Source organism: Trichogramma pretiosum, unplaced genomic scaffold (genome assembly GCF_000599845.2).
Source record: "Trichogramma pretiosum strain Unisexual culture from Peru unplaced genomic scaffold, Tpre_2.0 scaffold77, whole genome shotgun sequence".
Taxonomy (NCBI): Eukaryota; Metazoa; Arthropoda; class Insecta; order Hymenoptera; family Trichogrammatidae; genus Trichogramma; species Trichogramma pretiosum.
In genome coordinates, this window is record NW_019641667.1 from 636,930 (window position 1) to 659,550 (window position 22,621).

Genomic DNA, 22,621 nt, shown 5'->3' on the forward strand with positions numbered 1-22,621 from the left:
CCCCGCGAGATCCTCTTCAAGTAAAGACATTTTTTTTCGGCTTCTCGACGACGACAATGTAAGTAGTTAGTTCTGGCTTCGGTCCTACGCAGAATCACACGTACACAAGCGCATATGCTCTTCCCCGTATATACCTGAAAAAAACTTTTTTTCTCGAAAATTCTATATTTTCTACTTGAACGACAGATGTACTTGAGTTATGGGTAAATTTTTACTGTAATGTATTAAAAATTATCAGAAACACAATAAATATAACACATAGTAAATTTTCCCATAACTCAAATATATCTCTCAGATTTTAAAAAAATAAGCAGTATTCACCGTAACGTAGTTATTGGTAAATTTCGCGCATCTTTTCTCTGTCTCTCGCGTCTTATCCACGTTTTTATGACTCGACACGTTTTTCGCTTCGTTTCTCATTATAAGCTAATTTACGAGTGCATTGTGCGACTCCGATAAAGTATGTAAATACAGTCTTAAAAAACATGTGCGAGCGGCTTCGAAAAGCCGCTCAGTTGATAACGCGACTCGCTGGCGGCGATGATCGTGTGTATTATTTTTTTTTTTTTTTTTTTCAAGCGTCATTTGAAATTTTACAGTTAAACAGTGAGCGTCGAGTGGATTGGTAAATTTTTAAAATAATTTTACTCTTGTACAGAATCTTCTTAGGTGAGTAAAGCCATTCGATCGAATTTTATCGTTAACCGAGGCAAGTACAGTGTAAAATTAATCTTTCGGCAGATTTGTCACGCGAATCGAGAGGTAAGCAATGTTTGATTTAATTTTTGGACTTTTGCTGGTCTCGGCAGCAATAGCAGCAGCAGCAGCAGCAGCAGAAACAGCTAATGACACTGCGCCAAGAGTTGAAACAAGTGACCGCATAGTCATCGGTCGCTACAAAACTACGTTCAAAGGCCGAAAGTACGAAGTTTACGAGGGCATCCCCTACTGCCTGCCACCGATTGGAGAGCTCCGATTCGCCTATCCACAGATCATACTGAACAAACATTGGGGCAAGCTCGAGGCGACGAACGGCAGTCATCGGTGCGTTCAGTACCTCGACGTGCCGCCGAACGAGAACGGAGAGACCCCGGCGGGACCGGGACGCGTCGTGGGCAGCGAAGATTGCCTCCATCTGTCCATCAATGCGCCGGCGAGGCAGGACAAGAGCCAATTGTTACCAGTCATAGCCTTCATACACGGCGGATCGTTTCAATACGGCAGTGGTTTGCCGTTCGCCAGCGACAATCCTTATCTCATGGACAGAGACGTCGTTTTCGTCGCTATGAATTACCGCCTCAACGTTTTGGGCTTTCTGAGCACGGAGGACAAAAATTTACCCGGCAACCTGGGTCTGAAGGATCAGCAGGCAGCGCTGATCTGGATCCACAATGAGATCAAAGCGTTCGGCGGCGATCCCGATCGAGTCACCCTGGTGGGTTTCAGCGCCGGCGCCTCGAGCGTGCAGTATCACTACCTGTCGCCGGTTAGTCGTGGACTGTTTCACGCTGGTATCGCAATCAGCGGCTCGATCCTCAATCCCTGGGGCTTTGCTCTAAATGCCCGAGAAAAAGCCAGAAAATTGGCGGCACTGGTGAACTGTCCTGGGACGAACGACGAGGACACTCGTCGAATGGTCGAATGTATAAAAAAGAAGCCGGCGTACGAGTTGGCAACCGCCACGAAAGAATTTCAAGTAATATAATTATAGAATTGATTTAAACTGTAGGATTGTTGAGTGAAGTGAACCCTGGTACAAATGCCTAATATTTTGTGGCTAGTTTTTCGCCCATGAAAATATTTCTTGGATATGAAGGAGACATTAGAATTTTTCGAATTTATCGTTCTTTGAAAATTCATGCAAATGAGCATAAAAACCAAAATTCAATATTTGTTTTGAATTTTCTGTAATTGTAAAAAATTCTAACGTATATAGAATCGAGTAATTGTATAAGTAGTCATTTTTGACTTTTTCACTTGCGGATTTACATATACAGTTACTCGCCATCTAGCGGTAGAAATTTGAAGTACTATCGTATTTAAAGTAGTTTAAAACTAGTCAGAATTTTTTCGATACAGTTAAATTGTAAATCGCTAAAAGCAAGCCTATATTGATGGTCACGTATTTTAAAACAAATTAAACGGCCAATTTTTCTATCATCAATATTGAGCGTCTCTACCAGGGAACAAAGAGGTATAATAAAACGTCAACGCGGCTATATCTGAACGCGATCGCTTTGCATTGCAGCGCTGGCAGTTCATGCCGGAAGCTCCATTCGCGCCGGTTGTCGAACCATCGAACAGTGACTGGTCTTTCATAACCCGTGCGCCGGAAGAGCTGATGAGAGCCAAGAGGATCAACGACGTGCCGATCGTCTTTACCACCGTCAGCGAGGAGGGCTGCGATCCCGGCGCAGGTTTTATGGATTTTATCACCATCGCTACTCTACAATATATGATAACTCGAGCGTCGTAATTTTTGATGCAGCCTACGCGTCCCACGACAAACTGCTGAAGCAGCTGAACGACCACTGGCTGTCGCTGGCGCCCCACGTGCTCCAGTACAATTACACGCTGCCGATCTGGCAGCATCGGTTCGTCGCGAGATTCGCGAGGCTGCGCTACTTCGGCAAGAAGCCCATCGACGCCGGCACCGACAAGGCGCTGATCAGACTGCTCACGGACAAGCACTATCTGTACGACATCGAGCGGGCAGCGCGCATGCACGCCGAGGCCTCCGAGAGCCCCGTGTATCTGTATTACTACTCGTTTCAGAGCGGCCAGAGTCGCAGCCGAGAATTGAGCCATTCGGATAAGAATTACGGTAATGTCAAAAATTTATAGAGCCGATCATCGAGTTCGGAAAGATTCGATCAAATGATCATGTCGTTTTTGCGTACTCAGGAGTTTGTCACTGCGACGACGTGCTCTTGGTGACGAGGGAGCCGGAAATCGATATCGACGCAGCCAAGTCCAAGAAAGCACTGGCCATGTCGAATTTACTGATGGACATCTGGGAGTCGGTGGCTTACGACAGGTATATCGAGAGAAAAAAAGGCGTATATTTGTCGTAGCGAAAAAAAAATCGCTAACTTAGTGATATTTGCAGAAAACCCAGTGTCAAAGGCGTCGAATGGCTGTCCATTAACGCGACCGATCGCAAGACCGCCTTTCTGCACATCCGAGGCCCCAAAGACTACCGTATGTCGAGCAGTTGCAATATGGGCAACAAGCGATTTTGGGATCTGTTTTTCGACCAGCAAATATTGTACGATTTTGAAGAAAAGTAATAATGAATAAAGTAGTTAGGAAATATTTCAAATGCGGATTGATGAATGTGGTTTTGAAAATTTTTACTAAAAGGGCTTTACACAATAATGAAAAAAATTATAAATGTTTGAAATACTTTATTGTTTTTTTTTAAAAATTAGAGGATATTTAAGCGATAGATTTTCCAAGATTTTGTAGCATACTCATGTGTTGTCACTTTTTTCATGTGTCCAAATGTTTTCGAATGAATATCACACTCCTATTTGCTCCGATTATGTACAAAAATTAAATGAGATTTAAGGTTGGTTTTGACCCCAACTTGTGACAAGTCTTACACTCGAAGGGTTTGATCCCACCATGCACTAAACTTACGTGATTTAAAAAAAAATGCTTGTATCCAAATGATTTACAACAAATGTCACATTCGACGGGTTTGTTGCGATTATGTACACTATTTATGTGACATTCGAGGTGATGTTTGAGTCCAAATGATTTGTGACACATATCGCATTCAAAGGGTCAGATACGAGCATAAACAGTATTTATGTGAGAATTAAGATTACCTTTCAGTCCAAATGACTTTTGGCATATCTAACACTTATAGGATTTAATTTGATTATGCCCTGTTTTTATGTGAGCGTTGAGAGTTATTTTGTATGCAAATGATTTCTGACACATATCGCATTCAAAAGGTTTGCTTCCATTATGGACTGAACTTATATGTTTTTTAAGGTCACCCTTATATCCAAATGATTTTTGAGAAATCTCACATTCAAAGTGTTTGTTACGATCGCATTCACGTGATACTTGAGGCCACTTTTTCGTAAAAATGTTTTACGGCAAATTTCACATTCAAAAGGTTTGATACGATCATGTTCTGATTTGGTGTGCCCTTTGAGTTTGTTCTGATCAAAGAATGAATTTTCTTGAATTTGATAATTTTTATTGTAATCCAATTCCTCTTGTATCAGCTTCATCTCTTCTTTATCCTTCAAGTAGTAATTTTGATCTTGGCTATCTATTTTCACAATTGATGGATAACTTTGATTCTCAATTTTGCAGATGTTCGTTGATGAAAAAAATCTGGTTCATATTTAACATCTTTGCACTCAAAATCAATGAATATTTTTTCATCTAACTGTGCCTGTAAAGACATAACCTCATTCATGTTTTTTGTATAATACAAAAAATGTATAATATTATTAGATAATAAAGATACAGAATATAATTCGAATCATTAAACTCACCGATGATTTATGAAACTCGAATGTATCAACGTTTTTAGTTTCACATGAGTTCGTATCGTTGCTTGAATCGGGCCAAGTATTGTCCGACTCTTCTTTCACTCTAGAAGATAAACGTATTTGATGAAATGATCGTTTAAAAAAATATGATTACATGCACAAAAAATGTTATACCTAACTGTTTCCTCTCGGCTTTCCATCATTTGCTTAGTTGGATTTAATCACTGTGGATTTTCACGATGTATACTGAGAGAGTATTCGAGGTTATGTGTTTCGCGTAGCCGACATTAAATTTCTACTTCACCATTTTGTAAACACTTGCTTACTGCAGGTCTCAAATACTCGCCAGCGACTATCATACGCATTACTCGATTGATATACATAGAGGGACTCGCATGTCATTATAAACTACACCGAAATTGTAAAGAAAATATCATTGATCCAGGCGCACAACTTGCTCACGAATGAAGTTCAATTAGTAATTGGATCTCTACTCCTTTTAATCACAAATCTACAGCAGTTGGATTGATGATTTGCATTAATGATTTTCGGTGACGGATTTAGAAGCACGTCAACCACGCCTTGGCGTGGAGGCAGCTCTGGATAGGGGCGGAATATTTGTTAAAGAATTTTATACTTTTTTATTATTTATAATATATTGTATAAGTATCTATTGACTCGATATTACTAGAAGTTATTTTTAAGTACTTAGTTTTAGAAGGCTTATAAAATTTCTCGAAAAATTGTCACCAAGATAGAATTTTAAACTAGTTCTAATTTGGAAGAATAACGTATAAGGAGATAAATCGGTAATTTATGAGTAAACAATATGATTATTAGCGATTTTGACATCATTCGACATACTGATCATGTTCATAGTAAAAACAAATCAGTTCGATTGTTGTCTTTTTCGATGAAACACGCCATAACGCCGAAAGATTAATTTTACTTATTAATTTTCCGTGGCTCTAAATTGAAGAATTTATCGTTCAATTTGGGAATCAAAATGAATAAAAGTGATAAGAAGCCTGAGGAAGTTGTCTCACAAGATAATTTAAGTGGACTCGATAATGTTGTATCAGACGACAAAAAACATATTTGTGATATTTGCCAAAAAGCATTTACACTAGAGTTAAGCATGATAAAACACCGAGACACAATACACAATGAACCGAAAGATTACGCTTGTGATGGGTGCGAGAAGAAATTCGAGTTTCGAAGTCATTTGAGTGGACACCAAATATCGGTACACAAGGGCTGCAAAGATTTTGCATGTAACAGATGTGAGAAGAAATTTGTGAAAAAATCGAGTTTGTTGACGCACCAAAAATTAGTCCACAAAGACCCCGAAGATTTCATATGTGACAAGTGCGACAAGAAATTTGAGAATAAATCAACATTACTCAAACACAAAAAAATATTTCACGAAGTCTTCAAAGATTACTTATGTGAAAAGTGCGCCAAGAGATTCGGAAATAAACATCATTTGGTCGTGCACTTAAAGACAGTACACGATGGTCGGAAAGATTTTTCTTGTGACAAGTGTGGGGAGAAATTTAAAGAAAAGTCGCAAATACTCTTTCATCTAAAGTTAGTTCATGGACATCGGGCAGATTTCGCCTTGAAAGTCTTCAACGATTATATATGTGACAATTGCGGGAAGAAATTAGGATCTAAAAGCAGTTTGCTCTGGCACATAAAAGTAGTCCACGAGGGTGTCAAAAGGTACGCATGTCACAACTGCGAGAAGAAATTTAGAAGTAGAACAGATATGTTGAGGCACCGAAAGACAGTCCATGAAGCTCGCAAAGACTACGCGTGCAATAAATGTGAGAAGAAATTCGGAGAAACATCGCATTTATTTAAGCACCAAAGGACAGTCCATGAGGGTCACAAAGATTATTCGTGCGACGAGTGCGAGAAAAAATTTGGACAAAAACCACATTTGCTCTGGCATCAAAAGACAGTCCACGAAGGTCGCAAAGATTTTGCATGCGACAAGTGCAAACGAAAATTCGGATTTAAATGTAATTTACTCGTCCATCAAAAGACGGTACACGAACGTCGCAAAGATCATGCATGTGACAGGTGTGAGAAAAAATTTGGAAATAGACACCAATTGCTCAGGCACCGAACTGTAGTCCACGAAGGTCGCAGAGATTTCGCATGCGACAAGTGCGCGAAGATGTTTGGAGATCCAAGCGCTTTGATTAGGCACCAAAAAGCAGTCCACGAAAGTCGCAAAGATTTTTCATGTGACTCGTGTGAAAAGAAATTCGGCGAAAAATCGAATTTGATCAGACACCAAAGAACAGTCCACGAAGGTCGCAAAGATTTCGCTTGCGATCATTGCGAGAAAAAATTTGTCCGAAACTGTAATTTACTATCGCACCTGCGGTCCGTACACAAAGATTGCAAAGATTATGCTTGCGACAAATGCGAGAAAAAATTTGGTCAAAAAGTGCATTTGATCGGGCATCAAAAGACAGTACACAAAAATCATCAAGATTTCGCACCCAAAGAATAAGAGAAAATACTTATTCTCAAGTGAGTACTGATAGTAATGTTCTGAATATATTTACTGTCGAAATATTCTGAATCAAGTTCGGAAAAGATTTTTCGGACTAATTTTATTTTGCACAATTAAATGACCTAACTTCATGATAATCACGTTTATCATAATCGAAGCAACAAACTCTTTATAAATGATTTATTGCTTATGCGAGTGTCTCGAAGTCATGCTTGGAATAGTCGAAATAATGAAAAGCGCCAAGTTTTTTCTTGATAATTGTAAATGTAGAAAGATAGTTCTGTAACCAATTTAAAAAAAAAAAAATTTTATGTTTTCTGTGCTCTTTTTCTATAATTTGAATAAAAATTGCAACTATATGATTATATCTTAAATGAACCTTGTGCTATCAATTATTGCGCCTTTTCTTCTGGCAATAACTTTTCCACGTCTTTTTCCTGTGAACGTGAAATTTTTTGGCACTATTAGATTTTTAAAAACGCAGACGCACACTGAATATTTTTACCAAGAGAAACCAATATACTCTTTAAAATTGTTATAGTAGCTCTCCTAATAGATAAACCCTCGTCCTAAGTATGGGTATCAATTATTACTTCAATATGTCTTGTAAATTTGTATGGGGCTAGCACCTTTTCTAATCCACTACCGAAGGCATACATCAAAAATTAATAAAATTAATGAACGATTGAAAGTTTGACAATAAAAAAAAATTCAATCGTTGCATTATTTTACACTTGAAGCGCGAATATAAAATCACGAGTTTTTGGCATCTATTCCGACACGAGCGAGTAAAAAGAAAGAAAACTTCAATCGATAAAAAGTTCAATTGAAAAAAAGTAAGTAAATCCGAAAGAATCGAAAGAAATCCGAAGAATAAAAAAAGTTCAAACAAGTCTCAATGTAATTGAAAAAAACAAAAATTCAAAATCGAGTTAAGTTTAAGAAAATTCAAAAATGAAAATTCAACCGAAGAAAAGGACTCTAAAGTTTCACTTCTGGTGTTAATTCATGTACAAAGCATTCTAGAGAATCTAACCACCAGAAGTTAAAATTCAAATTTCTTTTCTTCGGTTGAATTTTTATTTTTGAATCTTTTCGGGGTATTTCGAAACTCAGTTGTAGAGCTCTTAAAATATTCGATTTTGAGTTGAAAACTATTCTTAACATTGAATTGCCCTGTAGTCGTATCAGACGTCTGTGTGGATTCAAACGTACTTTTGTTATTATTTACGCAAATGTACGGCCCGTACTTGATCTACCTTTTCTATCGTCGCCAAATTTACTCTGTACACACGTGTTTATTACTTTCTCTACTTAGATCGTAAGCTATGTATGTCGTATAGTCAGTCGGCCTGAACAGCTGTAGAAAAGATCTCATCGATCGCGGCGAGTGACTTTCGCGAACGAAAATAAAAAAATTTTTTAAATTATACGCGAGTGCACAGAATGGGCTCGACGATGACGACGACGACTCCGAAGAACGACAAAAATGTGGTTGATCTTAACCAGACGAAAATTGAAAAAATGAAGAGCTTACGAGACGAGGTCAATTGGGAGATCAAAGAAGAGCGATACGAACTTTTTGATAAATTGTATCCCTTAATCGAGAACTGGACCGGCGAATATCCAAACCTAAGAGACATATTTCCTTGGACCGAAGCAATCGAATATGTTCTCTGTGATTCCATAGAACGGCTACACCATGATGAAAGTCGTGACAAAGCGCATGTATTTATCGACTTCGTGATCTCTACTGGCTACAAGGATGAGCCAAATCTAGACGCAGATGGCAAGCCACTGTTGCGTCGCACCACATCGGTGCTTTTCGCAGCTAGCTATATGAGAATATTTATTCCCAAGGCCTTGATCGAGAAACTCTTTAAGATGTACGATAGGTGCGACGCGAACTACATCGGCGAAACTGGATTCACGCATTTCCACATAGCCTGCAAGTTCAACTGCCTGGACATCGTCAAGAAATTCCTCGAGCTCGGCCAGGTGGATCCCAATTGCCTCGCGCAAAAATCATGGAAACGGCGCTTCGATTTGATATGCGCGGACGAGGGTACCACACCGTTGAGCTTGGCATTGGTGTCCGAGCACTGCACCGAGGAGCTAGTTCGGCTGCTGCTGAGAAGAGACGCGGATCCGAATTTGGCTGACCTGAACGGAATGAATCCTTTGCACCATCTTTGCCAGTTCCAGTTTATGAAATCGATGGAATTGTTGTTCAAGGTCAGTGACGAGATCGAGCAGTTGACAGTGCAGGTCGACGTAAAAAACAATAATGGATGGACACCGTTGCACTTTGCTATTGTGCGTGAAATGGAATGGAAGGTCGAGTTGCTGCTGAGAAGAGGCGCCAATCCAAATTTGGCTGACAACAAAGGAAAGACTGCTTTGCACATTATCTGCCAGAATTTCATCAGCGATGACTTTGTCGAGCTGTTTTTCAAGCTCAACAGCGACATGCAGCGGGTGTTGGAAATCGAAGCCCGGGACGAGAAGGGCCTGACACCGCTTCAATGGGCCGTGGCGTCTCTCAAACCGAGAGCCGTCGATCTACTCTTGGATCGTGGTGCCGATCTGTCTACATTCGTTTTTCCCGACGAGAGTCCCATCGCAGAATTTCGATGGACATATTTATCGCAGAATTTCAAATACATTCTAGTGCCTGGTACTCTAAGTATCATAGAAAGTCTCGAGAATAAGGGATACGAGTTGGACAGAAGCGACTCTCTGAAGATCATGAAATCGTTCGCGAAACACAGAGTCTTCGAGAAGTCCGCGAATCTCGTTGATTTTTTGCGCGGCAATGAACTTTGGTACGACGAGGACGATTTTGCGACGAGAGCGAAAGAGATAACTTTAGCAGACGAGCCGACGAGTCTGTCGCTCTACGACTTGATCAAGTTACCATGCGAAGAGGCAGATGGTAAAATTTCATACAAGGAGTACTTCCAGCTCGGGCGATCAGGGAAGAAATATCCTTTCACGGGTAAATTGAGAAAAAATCTGCCGCCAAGGTATCACGAGGCTTGCGAGCTGCATCTGAGCGAGAAACTGTCGAGGCGATATTTACGCGAATCTGCGCTGTATCCATTCAGCCAACTGATACACTTTCGGCTGCCAATTGAAATCTGTGAAATGATCTTGGATGGGCTGACGAACCAAGATTTTGTGAATATTTGCTTGGCGGCTGGAGTTCGCGAAGACGGTGAGACGAAGGTACGAACAAATGAAACAGAATGTGGTGAGAAAGTACCCGAGACAGCCGAGAAAGATCCAAAAGGACAATAAATGGAATGGTGAAGGTTCCCATTTTTCATACTCGTTATGAAATTTATGAAAAGGAACGAAGATGATGATTTGTAGACAATACAAAGCTAATAATAATTAATGAACTTTGTATTTATCAATGTCCGTTGTGAAAGATCTCGATTTGTATAATATATTATATATTCGTTACCACAAGCACTTAACGCGTCAAAAATAAAAAAATATTTAAATGAGAAAAAAATGATATTAGATTGATTTTATCTCCTTGACGAATTCTACCGACGTTGCTGCAAAATAGATTCGCGAAATAAGATCTAACAATTGACGTCGAAATATAGCCAAATACTTTTATGAATTTATGTACACGCCGAACGAAGGAGATAATGAACTGGACTATAGCTGTGGGCTGCAACAAGAGCGACAACGTTTTATACGCTTGGCCATTCACAATTCACACGCACTCACACACAAATTATGGATTGGACTTATCAGGTCGTTCGCAGCGATGCAGAGCGGCAGAGTTTCACAGTTTTACCCCTCATGCCTAACGCGACTAAAGAAGTGTCACTTCAAAAAAAGAAACGCGAGATGCTCGCGAAAAAATTGATGCAAAAGTATAAAAACAAGATTTCACGAATTCGTTTTAATTTTTCTTCGCGTACAATACGAATTCGACGCAAGTTGTGTAAGTGCGCGTGTACTAGGAAATCTGAAATTTATTGAGATAAAAGCACTTTTGGCTTTACGTTAGAAAAAGTGTCACTATCGAAGCTGCACCAGCTCATAAATTCGCACCTCGAAGTATCTCGTTTTATTCGGTCTCAACGCCAACTTGGTCAGTGAAAATATCAAAATAAGCGTCAGATTAGAATCGCATGTATATATGTCCATCCATCAACGGCGCAGTCGTCTATATAGCACTGCTGTAACATCGCATCCAAGTGCGTGTGTGCGGGGATCAGGGGTCGGTTATAGGTTAGGTACGACGTTCAAAGCTCTCGCGTCACTCATCGCCCGTTTGGTCTAAATCCAGTTTTGTCGTTTTGTCGCTCGCTCTCAGGGGAAACAGAGAGAAATTATTATTCTAGCGATATATAGGTAGTATTAGTAGTAGTCGCATTAAAAGCTCGCGTGTGCGCCGCGTAATAATATTAAACTCCGCGTTGGCGGATTTCTCGCGAATCGTTATTATAAATTGGCCGGCGCGGCGCGTCGTATTTAAAGCACACACGACACGCGTTTATATTGCAGTGTACTCAGTCCGCAGTGTGCCGGTTTCTTCCTCCCCTGCTTACTATACACTATACCTATATATAGTTGCCTGCGAGTCTCGCGCGCCTGCATGTATGTGTAGTTTACACACATATACCTTTAACTCACAGCAACACACACAGGCTGACTCGCTATCCGACAGGTGTCCGCGCGCGCGAGCTCCGCTGTGTGTTGGCCTCTCTCTCTCTCTTTCTCTCTTTCCACCGCTCTCCGCTTCTGCTGCCTGCCTGCCTGCACTGCCGTGTGCTGTTGGAACTCTCAACGCGGCTCGCTCGCTCGGCTGGCTTTTCTTTAGTCAGTGTCGCGGCGGCCGCTCGCGAGGTTAGCGCAGAAGAGCCCCTCGTATCGATGTTGTTATTGTGTATGTGCTAATATTATTAAGTATATCGTATACATACGCGCTCACTCGTTCGCGCGCGTGCGAGTTCTTTTCTTTTTTTTTGTTGCTTTTTTATCTTTGTCCGTATCCGTGTATAAGCGAGGCGAGCGGACCTTTGTCGTAACGCGTGTGTTTTATTACATATATGTGTGATTATTATATATGCAGAAAGTAAACGACGACAAAAGGACAGAGCAGCGGATGTGTGACGCGAGTATCAGTATAACAAGTGCGCGTGCGACGATAACCGAGTGACGTTTTGGTGCCGATTCAGAGTTTATCCACTATTACTGGAGCATCGATTGTCATTGTTGTCATTGTGTGTTTCGTATATACACCTAATAATATTGCGCCAAGTGTGTCCGTGTGGGGGCTGCTGCTATTACCGAGCTGCAGCCGCTCGTAAGCGCGCGCAACAGGACAAAGGATTACACATAAAGAGAATACATATAAACGTAAGCATCCAAGTCTCTCTCTCGCTCTGCGTGAGTGTACGGCTAGATAGTGCGATATAAACAAACGATCGCCGCTTAGCTCTCGGAGAGAAGAACGTCGTAGTGTGCGTGTGCGTGTGTACCAGTCGTCGTCCAACACCACGAGCTTCTGGTATGCGCCACGGCGCAGCATAATATCGGTATTATAAAGGAAGGCGCAGACTCCGTACCTATACGTGAAAAAATACACCACACACTCATACACGAGTACCTATGCACGCGCGTGTACCTTTACGCGCAGTCCGGCAAGGGATTAACTGTGATATAGGCCGGGTGACGAACGCGATATTTATGCAGCTAACTTTGCCAATTTCAAATGATAAGAGCAGTGCAGTTTTTCACGGTGTGTCGAGGCTCCGAAATGTCAAAAACGACGCCAGCGCCAATGCGCACATATTTATGTATGCACCCGGCCTATATAGACGCAGTGTATATAGGTATAATACATTTATGTGCAGACTTTGCTCGTGTGTCTTTTTCTGTACATGGCCTCGTATAGCAGTCGCGTATATACTTATATATATTATCGGCACATGCAAAGCCCGTGTACATACACACACAAACACATGGAGTGCGAATATGCCGTGTTGGTAGTGGTGGCGGCGCAGGCAGAAACTCGCGTGGTCCTGCATGCGCACGCCTCCTTCTCGCGCATTCACGGCTCTTTGTATATACACTTCTATACTATATACAACACATGCAATCTCGACCGTCTCTCAGCTGTGCTGAACGTATAGCCATGACTCTGTATACGTGTGCGCGTCTATCTGTGTGTATTCGAACGTCGTCTATATAAGTTTTACCTATTAAACATGCAGTGTGTGTGTGTATCGATTTTTTTTTAAGGGGGAGGATTAAAATCGTGACAGTGACCTCGTTGCCACACGAGCGTCTTTTGTTTATTATCTTATTACAAAAAAAAAAAAAGAAATTCCCATGCGCGCGCGCGGGAACGATACAAAACAAAAAAAAAATACCCAATGTGTGATATTTAAAGAGATACGTATAGTGCGTATAACTTGACATTCTCGCGCCGGTGGCATTTAAATAGCTGTCAGCGGCTGACAGCTGATTCGCGTGCGATGTGTCTGTTGCGATCTCGGTATTTTTGACTATGGCTAATTCAGCCTATTATGTAATACCGTATAGATCGTGTGTAATCTTGTCTGCGAAACGATTAAAAGACACGGTCTTCGATCGTAAATGACGATTTTATGCGATTATATATACGACGATTTTTCACTTTTTCGCTCTAGTGTCGATCGCTCAACCGGAGGCTCGACTTGTATTACTCATCTCGTGATACGCATCGAAGTGCTCCAAAAATATCTATCGTACATTTCTCTCTCTCTAAAACTCGGTGTTTACGTTTTTACTATGTCTTTCCGCGCTGACTTTTCGACAAAAGCAAAATCCAGAAAAAAAAACCCAAAAGATAGTCGTACAATTAACTATCTATTTCTCTCCGCTTGCGCCTTTAGTCGGGGGGGCACATGCAGCATATTTTTCGCCCGCGCTCAAAAAAAAAGAAAAGAGGAAAAAATACCCTTTTCTCACACCATCGTGAAAAAGACAATAGAAGTGCCTCTACAAGCCCTACCTCTTGACGTGTATATGCAGGCACGTACCTATATATATATCGTACATGCATACACAGTGTCTTAACCTCTCTCTCTCTCTCTCTCTAGCTATAGCCTAGCATGCGCTCGTGTGCTCGTTGACTTGGTGAGAAATTCGAGCTGTATTTTATACACACATACACACACACATGCACGTATATAATGTATTATGCAGTGTTGGTTACTCGCTCGCTTGCTCGCTCGATCGCTGCTGCAGCAAGTCCCTCTCTGCGCTCTATACGTGTAACGTACGTGTGTGTATGTGTGCAGTATATGAAAGAGAGAGAGAGAGAGAGAAACGCTGATTTGTGCGGACGCGTGGGCAGCAGCCAGCCGCAGTGAGCCAGAGCCCCAGCACCACACGGGCACCTCGAGGGCCCTTATAAGAATCTTCCTCGCATACTGCTGCTGCTGTGGCTACTCTTTTCTTAGCCTCATGCCTCTCTCTCTCTCTTCTCTGATGCCTCTCTCTCTCTCTTCTCTGATGCCTCTCTCCGATGATGCCCTTCCCTTTCTTAAACTTTCCTCTTCTTTTTGTTGTTATTTTCTTTACTCGGCGTGGCTACTACTACTACTACCACTAGTAGGTGTACCGAGCGCATCGCGCCCGCGCGCTATCAAGAAGCGCATCCTCCTCTTTTTTTCGCGTGCGTTCGCCGCGTATAATGTTTCTCTCTCTCTCTCGTTTATTCTCTTTTTGTGTGCGTGTGTGTGCGTCTTATAGCGTTTTATCTGCAGCTTGCACACGACAGGTGTGTGTGTCTGTACGTGTGCATCTACACACACACACACACACACACACACACACACACACACACACACACACACACACACACACACACACACACACACACACACACACACACACACAGAGATCCACCTATTTAAGAGAGATAATACACACTGCGCGCGAGCCGTGTGTATAGGAAGCTGAAATTTTCGAATTAAGCACAAGGGGTTTTAAGGTATTTCAAGCGTGAGATGAATAATACATATTTAAACACACACACACACACAAATGTACTAAGTCGCGCTGCTGTTGACGCGTGTTTGCTTACACACAAGTACATACATTTTCTGCCCGCGCGCCGCACGCGAGGGGGAAGATGCGCACGGCTATTCATTTATTTATTTTTTTCATTTTGTCGAAACAAGTCGTAAAAGAGGGCGACCACTAATTAATTTCGATGCCCACGAGTCGTCTTCGTCGTCGTCTCCTCTCTCCGCTGGGGCGCTGAGATGCCTAACGACGCTTGAAAAATCCCCGACAAATACCCTACACACGTGATTTTTATTTGCGCGCACACAAAAAAACTTGGACTTCGTGTGGACGTGAAAAAAAAAAATAAAATAATATAAAACAAAAAAGTATAAACGATTCCTGCTGCTGCATCCCCCGCTTAAATGCGCGCGTGCGGTTAACAACCTTTCTATCACTCACGCGCGCGCCTCGTGTTCCTAATCACAAATCGGAACCTTTGCCGATTTCTTGTATAATAATCATCGAGGCGCGTTGATTTTGTAACTTCTGTACATCGGGTCGGCATTAAAGACGAAAAAAAATCTGCACATTCATATAATTTCAATTAAACGTTAACACTTTCATTAACGGATCGGCAATTGTCATTGTCCGCCGCCGCCATTACCGTCTTCCGCTTTCTCCTTCATCATGACGAATGTATAATAATGTACGAGAGAAAAAAAGGTATATATACGCGAGACTCTCTCAAAGAGTAATGATAATAACAAAAGCCCCGAAAATCTTTTTCAGAGATAAACGGGCCTCTCTCTCTTTTGCGCGCGCACGAGAGAGAATGAAAACGAGAAGAGACGTTATTTGTGCGCGGGAGTGCATACATACACACACACAGACACATGCAGCAGCACATAAGCGAGCGAAACGTCCACACCGAGAGTTTTAGTCCTTTCACTGGCAGTATAGTTGTGCCTTTACTCCGCCATAAGGACTCGTTTCCTTCTTCGTTTTTTTTTCTTTTTGCCTTCTTATATGCACATTTTACGCTCTCTCTCTCTCTCGTCGCACGAGCGAATGTCAATGCTGCTGCTGCTGGCTTTTGAAGTTTCGTTGCTGCGCGCAACAATGTTGCGGTAGCAGTTCGCGTTTATATTTCACGAATCGAGGTACGACGCGATTTTCAAAATCGAATTTTCGGAACGGTCCACGCTCGCGTCATAAAAATGCAGCCTATAGTTTCTATAAAGAAGTGGGAGGTGAGGTGGGGAAGCGCCTCGCGCGCGCAGTGTGTAATTCTCCCATTTCGATGAGATTTACGAGGGCAAAGTCGTCTTGGAAAAGGGAATATAAAATATACGTATACGTAGACTCTCGGTATATATACGTGTACGTACGGCGCGAGTCGAGCAAACGGCATCTCTCGCGGGGCGGCGGTGGCGGCGAGTGCATAAACAAGCGCGAAAGCGACAAAAACCACACAGAAGTGAGATAGAAATAAAGAAAATAGAGTCAGGGGCGGCGAGCGAAAATACGTGTGTATATCCTATGTGTATGTGTACATATACGTTACCATGAGCCAAAGCAAGAGAGAGAATATATAAGAGATACACGCATACATACAAGTCGGCGGCGGCGGCAGTGCAGGAGGCGAACGACGACGACTACGGCGCGTATAACCGGTATTGTTACAACGCGTCGCGTTGCTCGCGTATAGTCCTCGCTATATATACCAGCAGCAGCGGCAGTAACAGCGTTGATTTTATTCCTCGGCTGGAAATTCCTTCAAGAGGCTATACCATAGGTAAAGTGTCAGCTGCGTATGTGTGTACTCGTTGTACACACACACACACACGCACACACACACACACACACACACACACACACACACACACACACACACACACATACACACATTTTTTTATATATATGTAATGTAGGAACTTATATAGGAGCATTTGGTATACACGTGTGTGGGTGCGATTAGAGACGCGAGCTAGAGAGAGAGTAAGTAAATTGCACTCGAGCTGGCCAAAACTATTTCAAATATTCTCTGCTGCAGCTAGCTCTGCGCTGCTGTTACTGCTGCTGCTGCAACACAGCCCTTCTGGTTGGTCACGCGGTATATAATGCGGATGGAATTTTTTAATGCCGCAGGAACAGCAGCAGCACATGCGAGTCGGTCCGTTGGGCCGGTCCAATAACCGTAAAGTGTCTGAAAACTCCCCGTGCACGCGCGCCATACGGTTATGTTTGTGTGTACAAAAGAGAAGTTATATACGGCGTTTGGATGACGCGGGCCATGTCTCGGGTTAGTGGCGAAAATTATATATATAAAAAAAAAAAAAAAAGACACGATCGAAGCGGAGGGATGAAAATCTTATAAACTGCCACGACGTTTCAATCTCTTCGGAGCAATTTTCACTTTCCTCGGAATAAAATGTCGCGCGATTATCGCATATTATATATGCACTGTATAAATAGAAACTGAAATTGCCACGCGTAGCGTGTCCGTTGACAGGTGTCGGGTTTTCCGCGCCAGGCTGCTGATTATATGCGAATTTGTGCCGATTAACTATTAGTAGACTCTCCGCGTGTACTACTACGACGGCGACGAGAAAAGTCGTTCGAAAGTTTTCATATGTTTATACATCATATATAGACAGACGACGCGATGTCGGACAAAAACGATCGCGAAAAATACACACGTTGCTGTCGCGCGCGCGTGTGTGTAAACGATCGGTGCGATTTATCACTTTACTTTGTGTGTTAACGTTTCTTCTGGAAAAATCGCGTGCCAGGATAAATAAATAAATGAATGAATAAATGTGTGTGTATGTGTACACGAGATCGATCTCGCAGGGGCCTCTCTCGTAAAACAGCTAATGCAACGTTTTACACGACGAGATGACGACGTAATATGTCAACTCGTGATTTTTTAAGATGATGATAAAATCGTTTCTCTCCCTCTCCTCTTCCTAACCGTAAGATTAGCGCGCCGTTCCGAGTTTCGTAAGCCGATAATCGACTTTATCGTGTTTTTTTTGCTGCTGCTTTTTAAAACTCGAGGTGAAGGACCTGCAACAATTTGCTCGCTTATAATAGATCAAAAAATAAACTCTCGGGCTCCTTGTATACCGAAGATAAAAAAAATCAATAAACTGGTATAGGTCTAAAACTGGCCCCCGAATCCGATATAAAGTAGCGACGAAAAAAAGAAAGGGCGTATAGATACACACAGTCTCGAAACGAGAAGCAAAGCTGCACACGGAGTCTGTGTCTCTGACGAATAAACACACACACGCGCACACTTGGACGTTCTTCTCTCTTCGTATACGATACATATAAAATTTATCGTTTGCGGCTCTGTTTCTCTTTGTTGCACGCATACGCACGTACACGCGCAGGTCTCTCTCCACGTCCTGCGTCCTCTCCGTTGTTTCGCGCGTGTGCGACTACCACTACTACTACCACGACGATCGCAAAAGTGAAAGAGGAAGAAGAAGAAGAAGAAACAAAAAAAATTGAGCATCTCTCTCGACAACTGAAACAAAACCATCGAATATCAACCAGGTCCTTCGTCTTGGTCATCGAATGGAAAAGTAAAGAAGACAGAAGGAGAAAGACGAGGAAGATAGAGGCGACCGGTAACCGGTTCTCTCTCTCTTGCTCTGTTCTGTTCTGCGCAAAGGCGCGTACATTCAGTGTAGGCCGATATACACGCACACACATATACTGGTACATCTGGTCCGCTGCTGCTGCCGGTGTATAGCCCTCTATCTTTGCGCGCTGGGCTGCTGCTGGCCGATACCGATCATCGATCGCGGTCAGTGCGTTATATATATAATACACATCGAGAAAAAGAGAAGCGAAAGAGGAGGGCAGAAACCGGTGTCTTGTGTGTGTGTGCAGCAGCAGCAGTAGTGGCACGATATACATAGAAAAAAATCATCATCATCATCATCATCCTCGTCAACGAAAAAAAGAAGAGGAAGAAAAAAATCGAAAGGCGAGCAGCAGCAGCACGGAGGCGTCCCTGAATCAAGGACACGACGACAACGACGGTACAGTGCGCGATCAGTACCATTACATTATTACGCACGCCGCAGTGTCCGTGCAGTGCAAGAGACAAGAGGACGTTTTCCAACTCAACCTGGCCTACACCAGAGAGTTGCGTCTCCTCCTGCGGCCCCAAAGTCAAGGAGGAGGCGCAGCAGCAGCTTCGCTATAAAACAACCATAGCTGCTGAAAAATGTCGCTCACCTGCCGCGTCCAGTATCTGAACGACGTCGATCCGTTCGCGTACGCGAGCTCGTATCCGGAGCCGCCGAGGCCGCCGATACACACGTTCAGCGCCACGCTACCGCTCATCAATCAACTGGCGGCGGTGCATCGGCTGCTCAGGGCTCCGCACAGGGTAAGTTGACCAAATTTTTTTTTTTTAATTTAGGCGTAGGATTTTTGTGTTCGGAAATGTTTTGCAGGAGTATTATGAAGTGTCGAAGCACATTCATTTGTGTAAATTTTCTCGAATGTATGAAAGAGGCATCCCGCGTAGAGTGCGTATAAGCTTCGTCTTCGCAGTTGAAGAATTTTATGCTTCCATAGAAACGGCAAAATATAGCCATTACTTTTTTCTCTTAATCTTCCATCGTCTCGAAAATGAATTATTTAATGTATCTTTTATATTCGAGTTTTGCGCTTTTATATCCGTTGCAGATGCACAACGAGTTTTATAAATAAGTATCCGACTCTTTAGCGAGTGCCTTTATTTGTTTTTTTCGATCGTTAAACGGTTTATATTTAAATTTTCGAATAATTTTACACTCGAGGTTTATGTAACCAATGTATATCGTGCCCCGTTCTAAATGAAAAATTTGCGAACTGGAACACGCGCGGTGCGCGTATCGATGACATTGACACTTGTGCAATCGAACGGAAAACGACTCCACTGCGTTCGATTCGATCAGAGAGTAATCAGAGTGTTTTTTACGAAGCTTTATTCGATTAGGACTAAAAAAAGACCATTTGAAATGTTTTAAAATACATTACTCAACAATTCATTTTTATATTAATTTTTTTTTACAATTGAGTGCATTTCAAATGACTCGAAAATAACAATTTTATAGTTTCAAAAAAATTTAGACCAGCTTTCAACCACTTTAAAAACGATTATACCACTTTAAGACTTTACCGCTAGAGGGCGATTACCAAATATCTGCTAATCTGCAAGTGGCAAAGTCAAAATAATTGTATAAGTCAAACATGGTTTTGAAACGATTCACTCCTTCCATTATTAATATTTTATACTATGTTAATGGTATGGATCTTTAAAACGTCATGTCTCGACCGTGAATTTTCATTTTTGAGAGTCAGGAGAGACTTCATCAGAATATACCCCTAATTCTCGTCGACGTTCCGTCTTTACGATAGATAAAAAGTCATTTGTCGTGGCTCCGTAAAAACGTACTCACCGAAAAAAAACTTGAGATAATTCAGTCCTAAGTACGATCGACGAAATTCTTCCTGCACGCTCTTATAGGCATACGTTAATTTTCACACGATTACATCTGTACTCAAGTACATACGACCTTTGCCATCGCGTATAAACAGCATTTGCACGCAGACGGGGCTGCAATTTTCAACTCAGAGCGTTTATACGCTATTATGCGACGAAAACGAGAGAGAAAAAAAGAGAGAAAAGGGGAAAAAATGCCACGAGCTCTCGTCGAGGAGACAAACTGCAGCAGCAGCGGCAGGGCCCTATCGATCGAATTTTCCCAGGGCGCCCGAGCGCGCGCGCTGCTATCAAGCCAAGCGCAGAGCTAGCTCCTCTTCTCGGGCTTTGGAAATAATGGTTTCTTTCCTCGCGCGCGCGCGCTCCTCTATATACAGGAGAGAAGAGGACTTTATCGTGGCTTATTATCGCGGCGTTTATTTCCCTCCCGCGCGCGCGAGTTTAGATAAGTACCGTAGACAAGGAGGAGGCGAGTATAGCTGCATACACACACACACACACACATTCAGGCATAGGGCAGCGCAGTGTGTGAGAGAGGGTCAAGCTCCTATATACGTACTTATACACACGACCTAAGCGCGCGAGTTCGACCCTGATGGACCCTCCTTTTCTCGCGCGCGCCCCACCTTCTCCCGGCGCGGGTTTTTCTCTCTCTCTCTCTCTCTCTCGCGCCTATAATACAACTGCGGCGAAACTATACTGGTGTGCGCTATAAGCTAGCTAGCTAGAGCCTCTTCTCGCTTCATCCCGGATGCACGGAAAAACAACGACGAAACGAACGAAACGAAACAAAACAACGACGATGCAACACCTTGCTGCGGAGCTATAGCTGCATGTGCGCAAAGCTGCACCACGTCGACGAGCGCCCTTTTGCCTTTTATAATTCCTTCGTCGCGTGATCTCTGTAATGGCTTTTACACACGGGGCCCACGTAGCGCGGAGCTTCTCCTTATTCTTTTTTCTCTCTTTCTCTCTTGCTGAGATGTATCGTATCGCACGCGCCTACATACACACGTAATAGCTTATATATCTGCGCCTTCCTCGCGTTTATATACACCTTAACGAAGCGAGAGATCTCAGGAAAAACGTTTGCGCAGATTTTCGTCGCTAAAACTTACAGCGCAGGTAGGCGAACTCGCGCAATGTGAGCAATTAAGCGTATACATAAATTTGGCTATGTGTATTATGCAGCGAAAATAGCTTTTGTTCTCCTCGTTTACGCACGCACTATATATGATACCGCTATATATGCGCGCAAGCTAGAGAGCTCTTATATTGCCTACTCTTTTACTATTATCATCAGCATCATTATTATTATATACGCACGTCGAGCTCACGCGCGATGCAGCCATTATCGAATTCACATTATACTCACTAGCGTTTTCCGTTTTATATCGCGCGTTAAAAGTTATACATAAGAGAGGCGAAAAATGTTTTTTTTTCTTCTACGCACGCATTTAGTCGTGGATGCTGTACACACATGGACATTTAATCAATCGCCTTAATTACATCCCAAGTTCACCACGAGCTTCTATACTTCTCCAACGTGTAAATTTGCTGCTCGCAGCAGCACCAGTATGTATAAGTAGCTGAAATAATCAGACTCGGGAATCGCGCAAACGACGCGTACGCTCGTGCGCTGTTCGATGTATAAAAGGTACTTTTGCGCAGGGCTGAGTTACAGGGACACGCACGCAAAGAGGAACACTGTTTATAAGCAGGGATCGGATTGATTAATCCAAACGTTGCGCCTTTTTCATTAGCGTGATGTTTTCCGAGATATTATCTCATTGGCATTTTTACGTGAAAATAGGAACGATAGCTTTTTTATGAGCAAGCTCTTTACTCGTGACTTTTAAGAAAAATCCTCAAGTTTAATGTAGTATTTGTTGTTTAACGTAAAATTGGATATTACGAGCGAGGTATTTCGCTAGTTGGATATTACTATTGGAATAAACGATTCTGAATTTTATTTAAGGTAATTTTAGATGAAGTATCCGTTGTGAATTAATTTATAATACTGATATGTTTTTTGTGTAAACT

At 42.4% G+C, this 22,621-nt stretch overlaps 2 protein-coding genes across 2 annotated transcripts in view; both read left to right on the forward strand.

The window, feature by feature from the left end:
• The window catches only part of LOC106648469 (serine-rich adhesin for platelets-like), a 94,663-nt gene that overhangs the window by 20,892 nt on the left and 51,150 nt on the right, over window positions 1-22,621 (forward strand). The window lies entirely within an intron of this gene.
• On the forward strand, window positions 580-3,356 carry LOC111693974 (venom carboxylesterase-6-like). The gene is made up of 6 exons (XM_023460312.1): window positions 580-669; window positions 742-1,696; window positions 2,249-2,417; window positions 2,489-2,824; window positions 2,905-3,037; window positions 3,110-3,356. The coding sequence occupies exons 2-6, from the start codon at window positions 770-772 to the stop codon at window positions 3,288-3,290; spliced, it is 1,746 nt and encodes a 581-aa protein (XP_023316080.1). The 5' UTR covers window positions 580-669; window positions 742-769; the 3' UTR covers window positions 3,291-3,356.

Bases quoted from the DNA above. Each gene is read 5' to 3' on its own strand.
- LOC111693974 (XM_023460312.1), top strand. From the start codon at position 770: ATGTTTGATTTAATTTTTGGACTTTTGCTGGTCTCGGCAGCAATAGCA. The intron at 1,697-2,248 runs GTAATATAATTA...TTTGCATTGCAG, and splicing joins CCGCCACGAAAGAATTTCAA to CGCTGGCAGTTCATGCCGGA. The intron at 3,038-3,109 runs GTATATCGAGAG...TGATATTTGCAG, and splicing joins GAGTCGGTGGCTTACGACAG to AAAACCCAGTGTCAAAGGCG.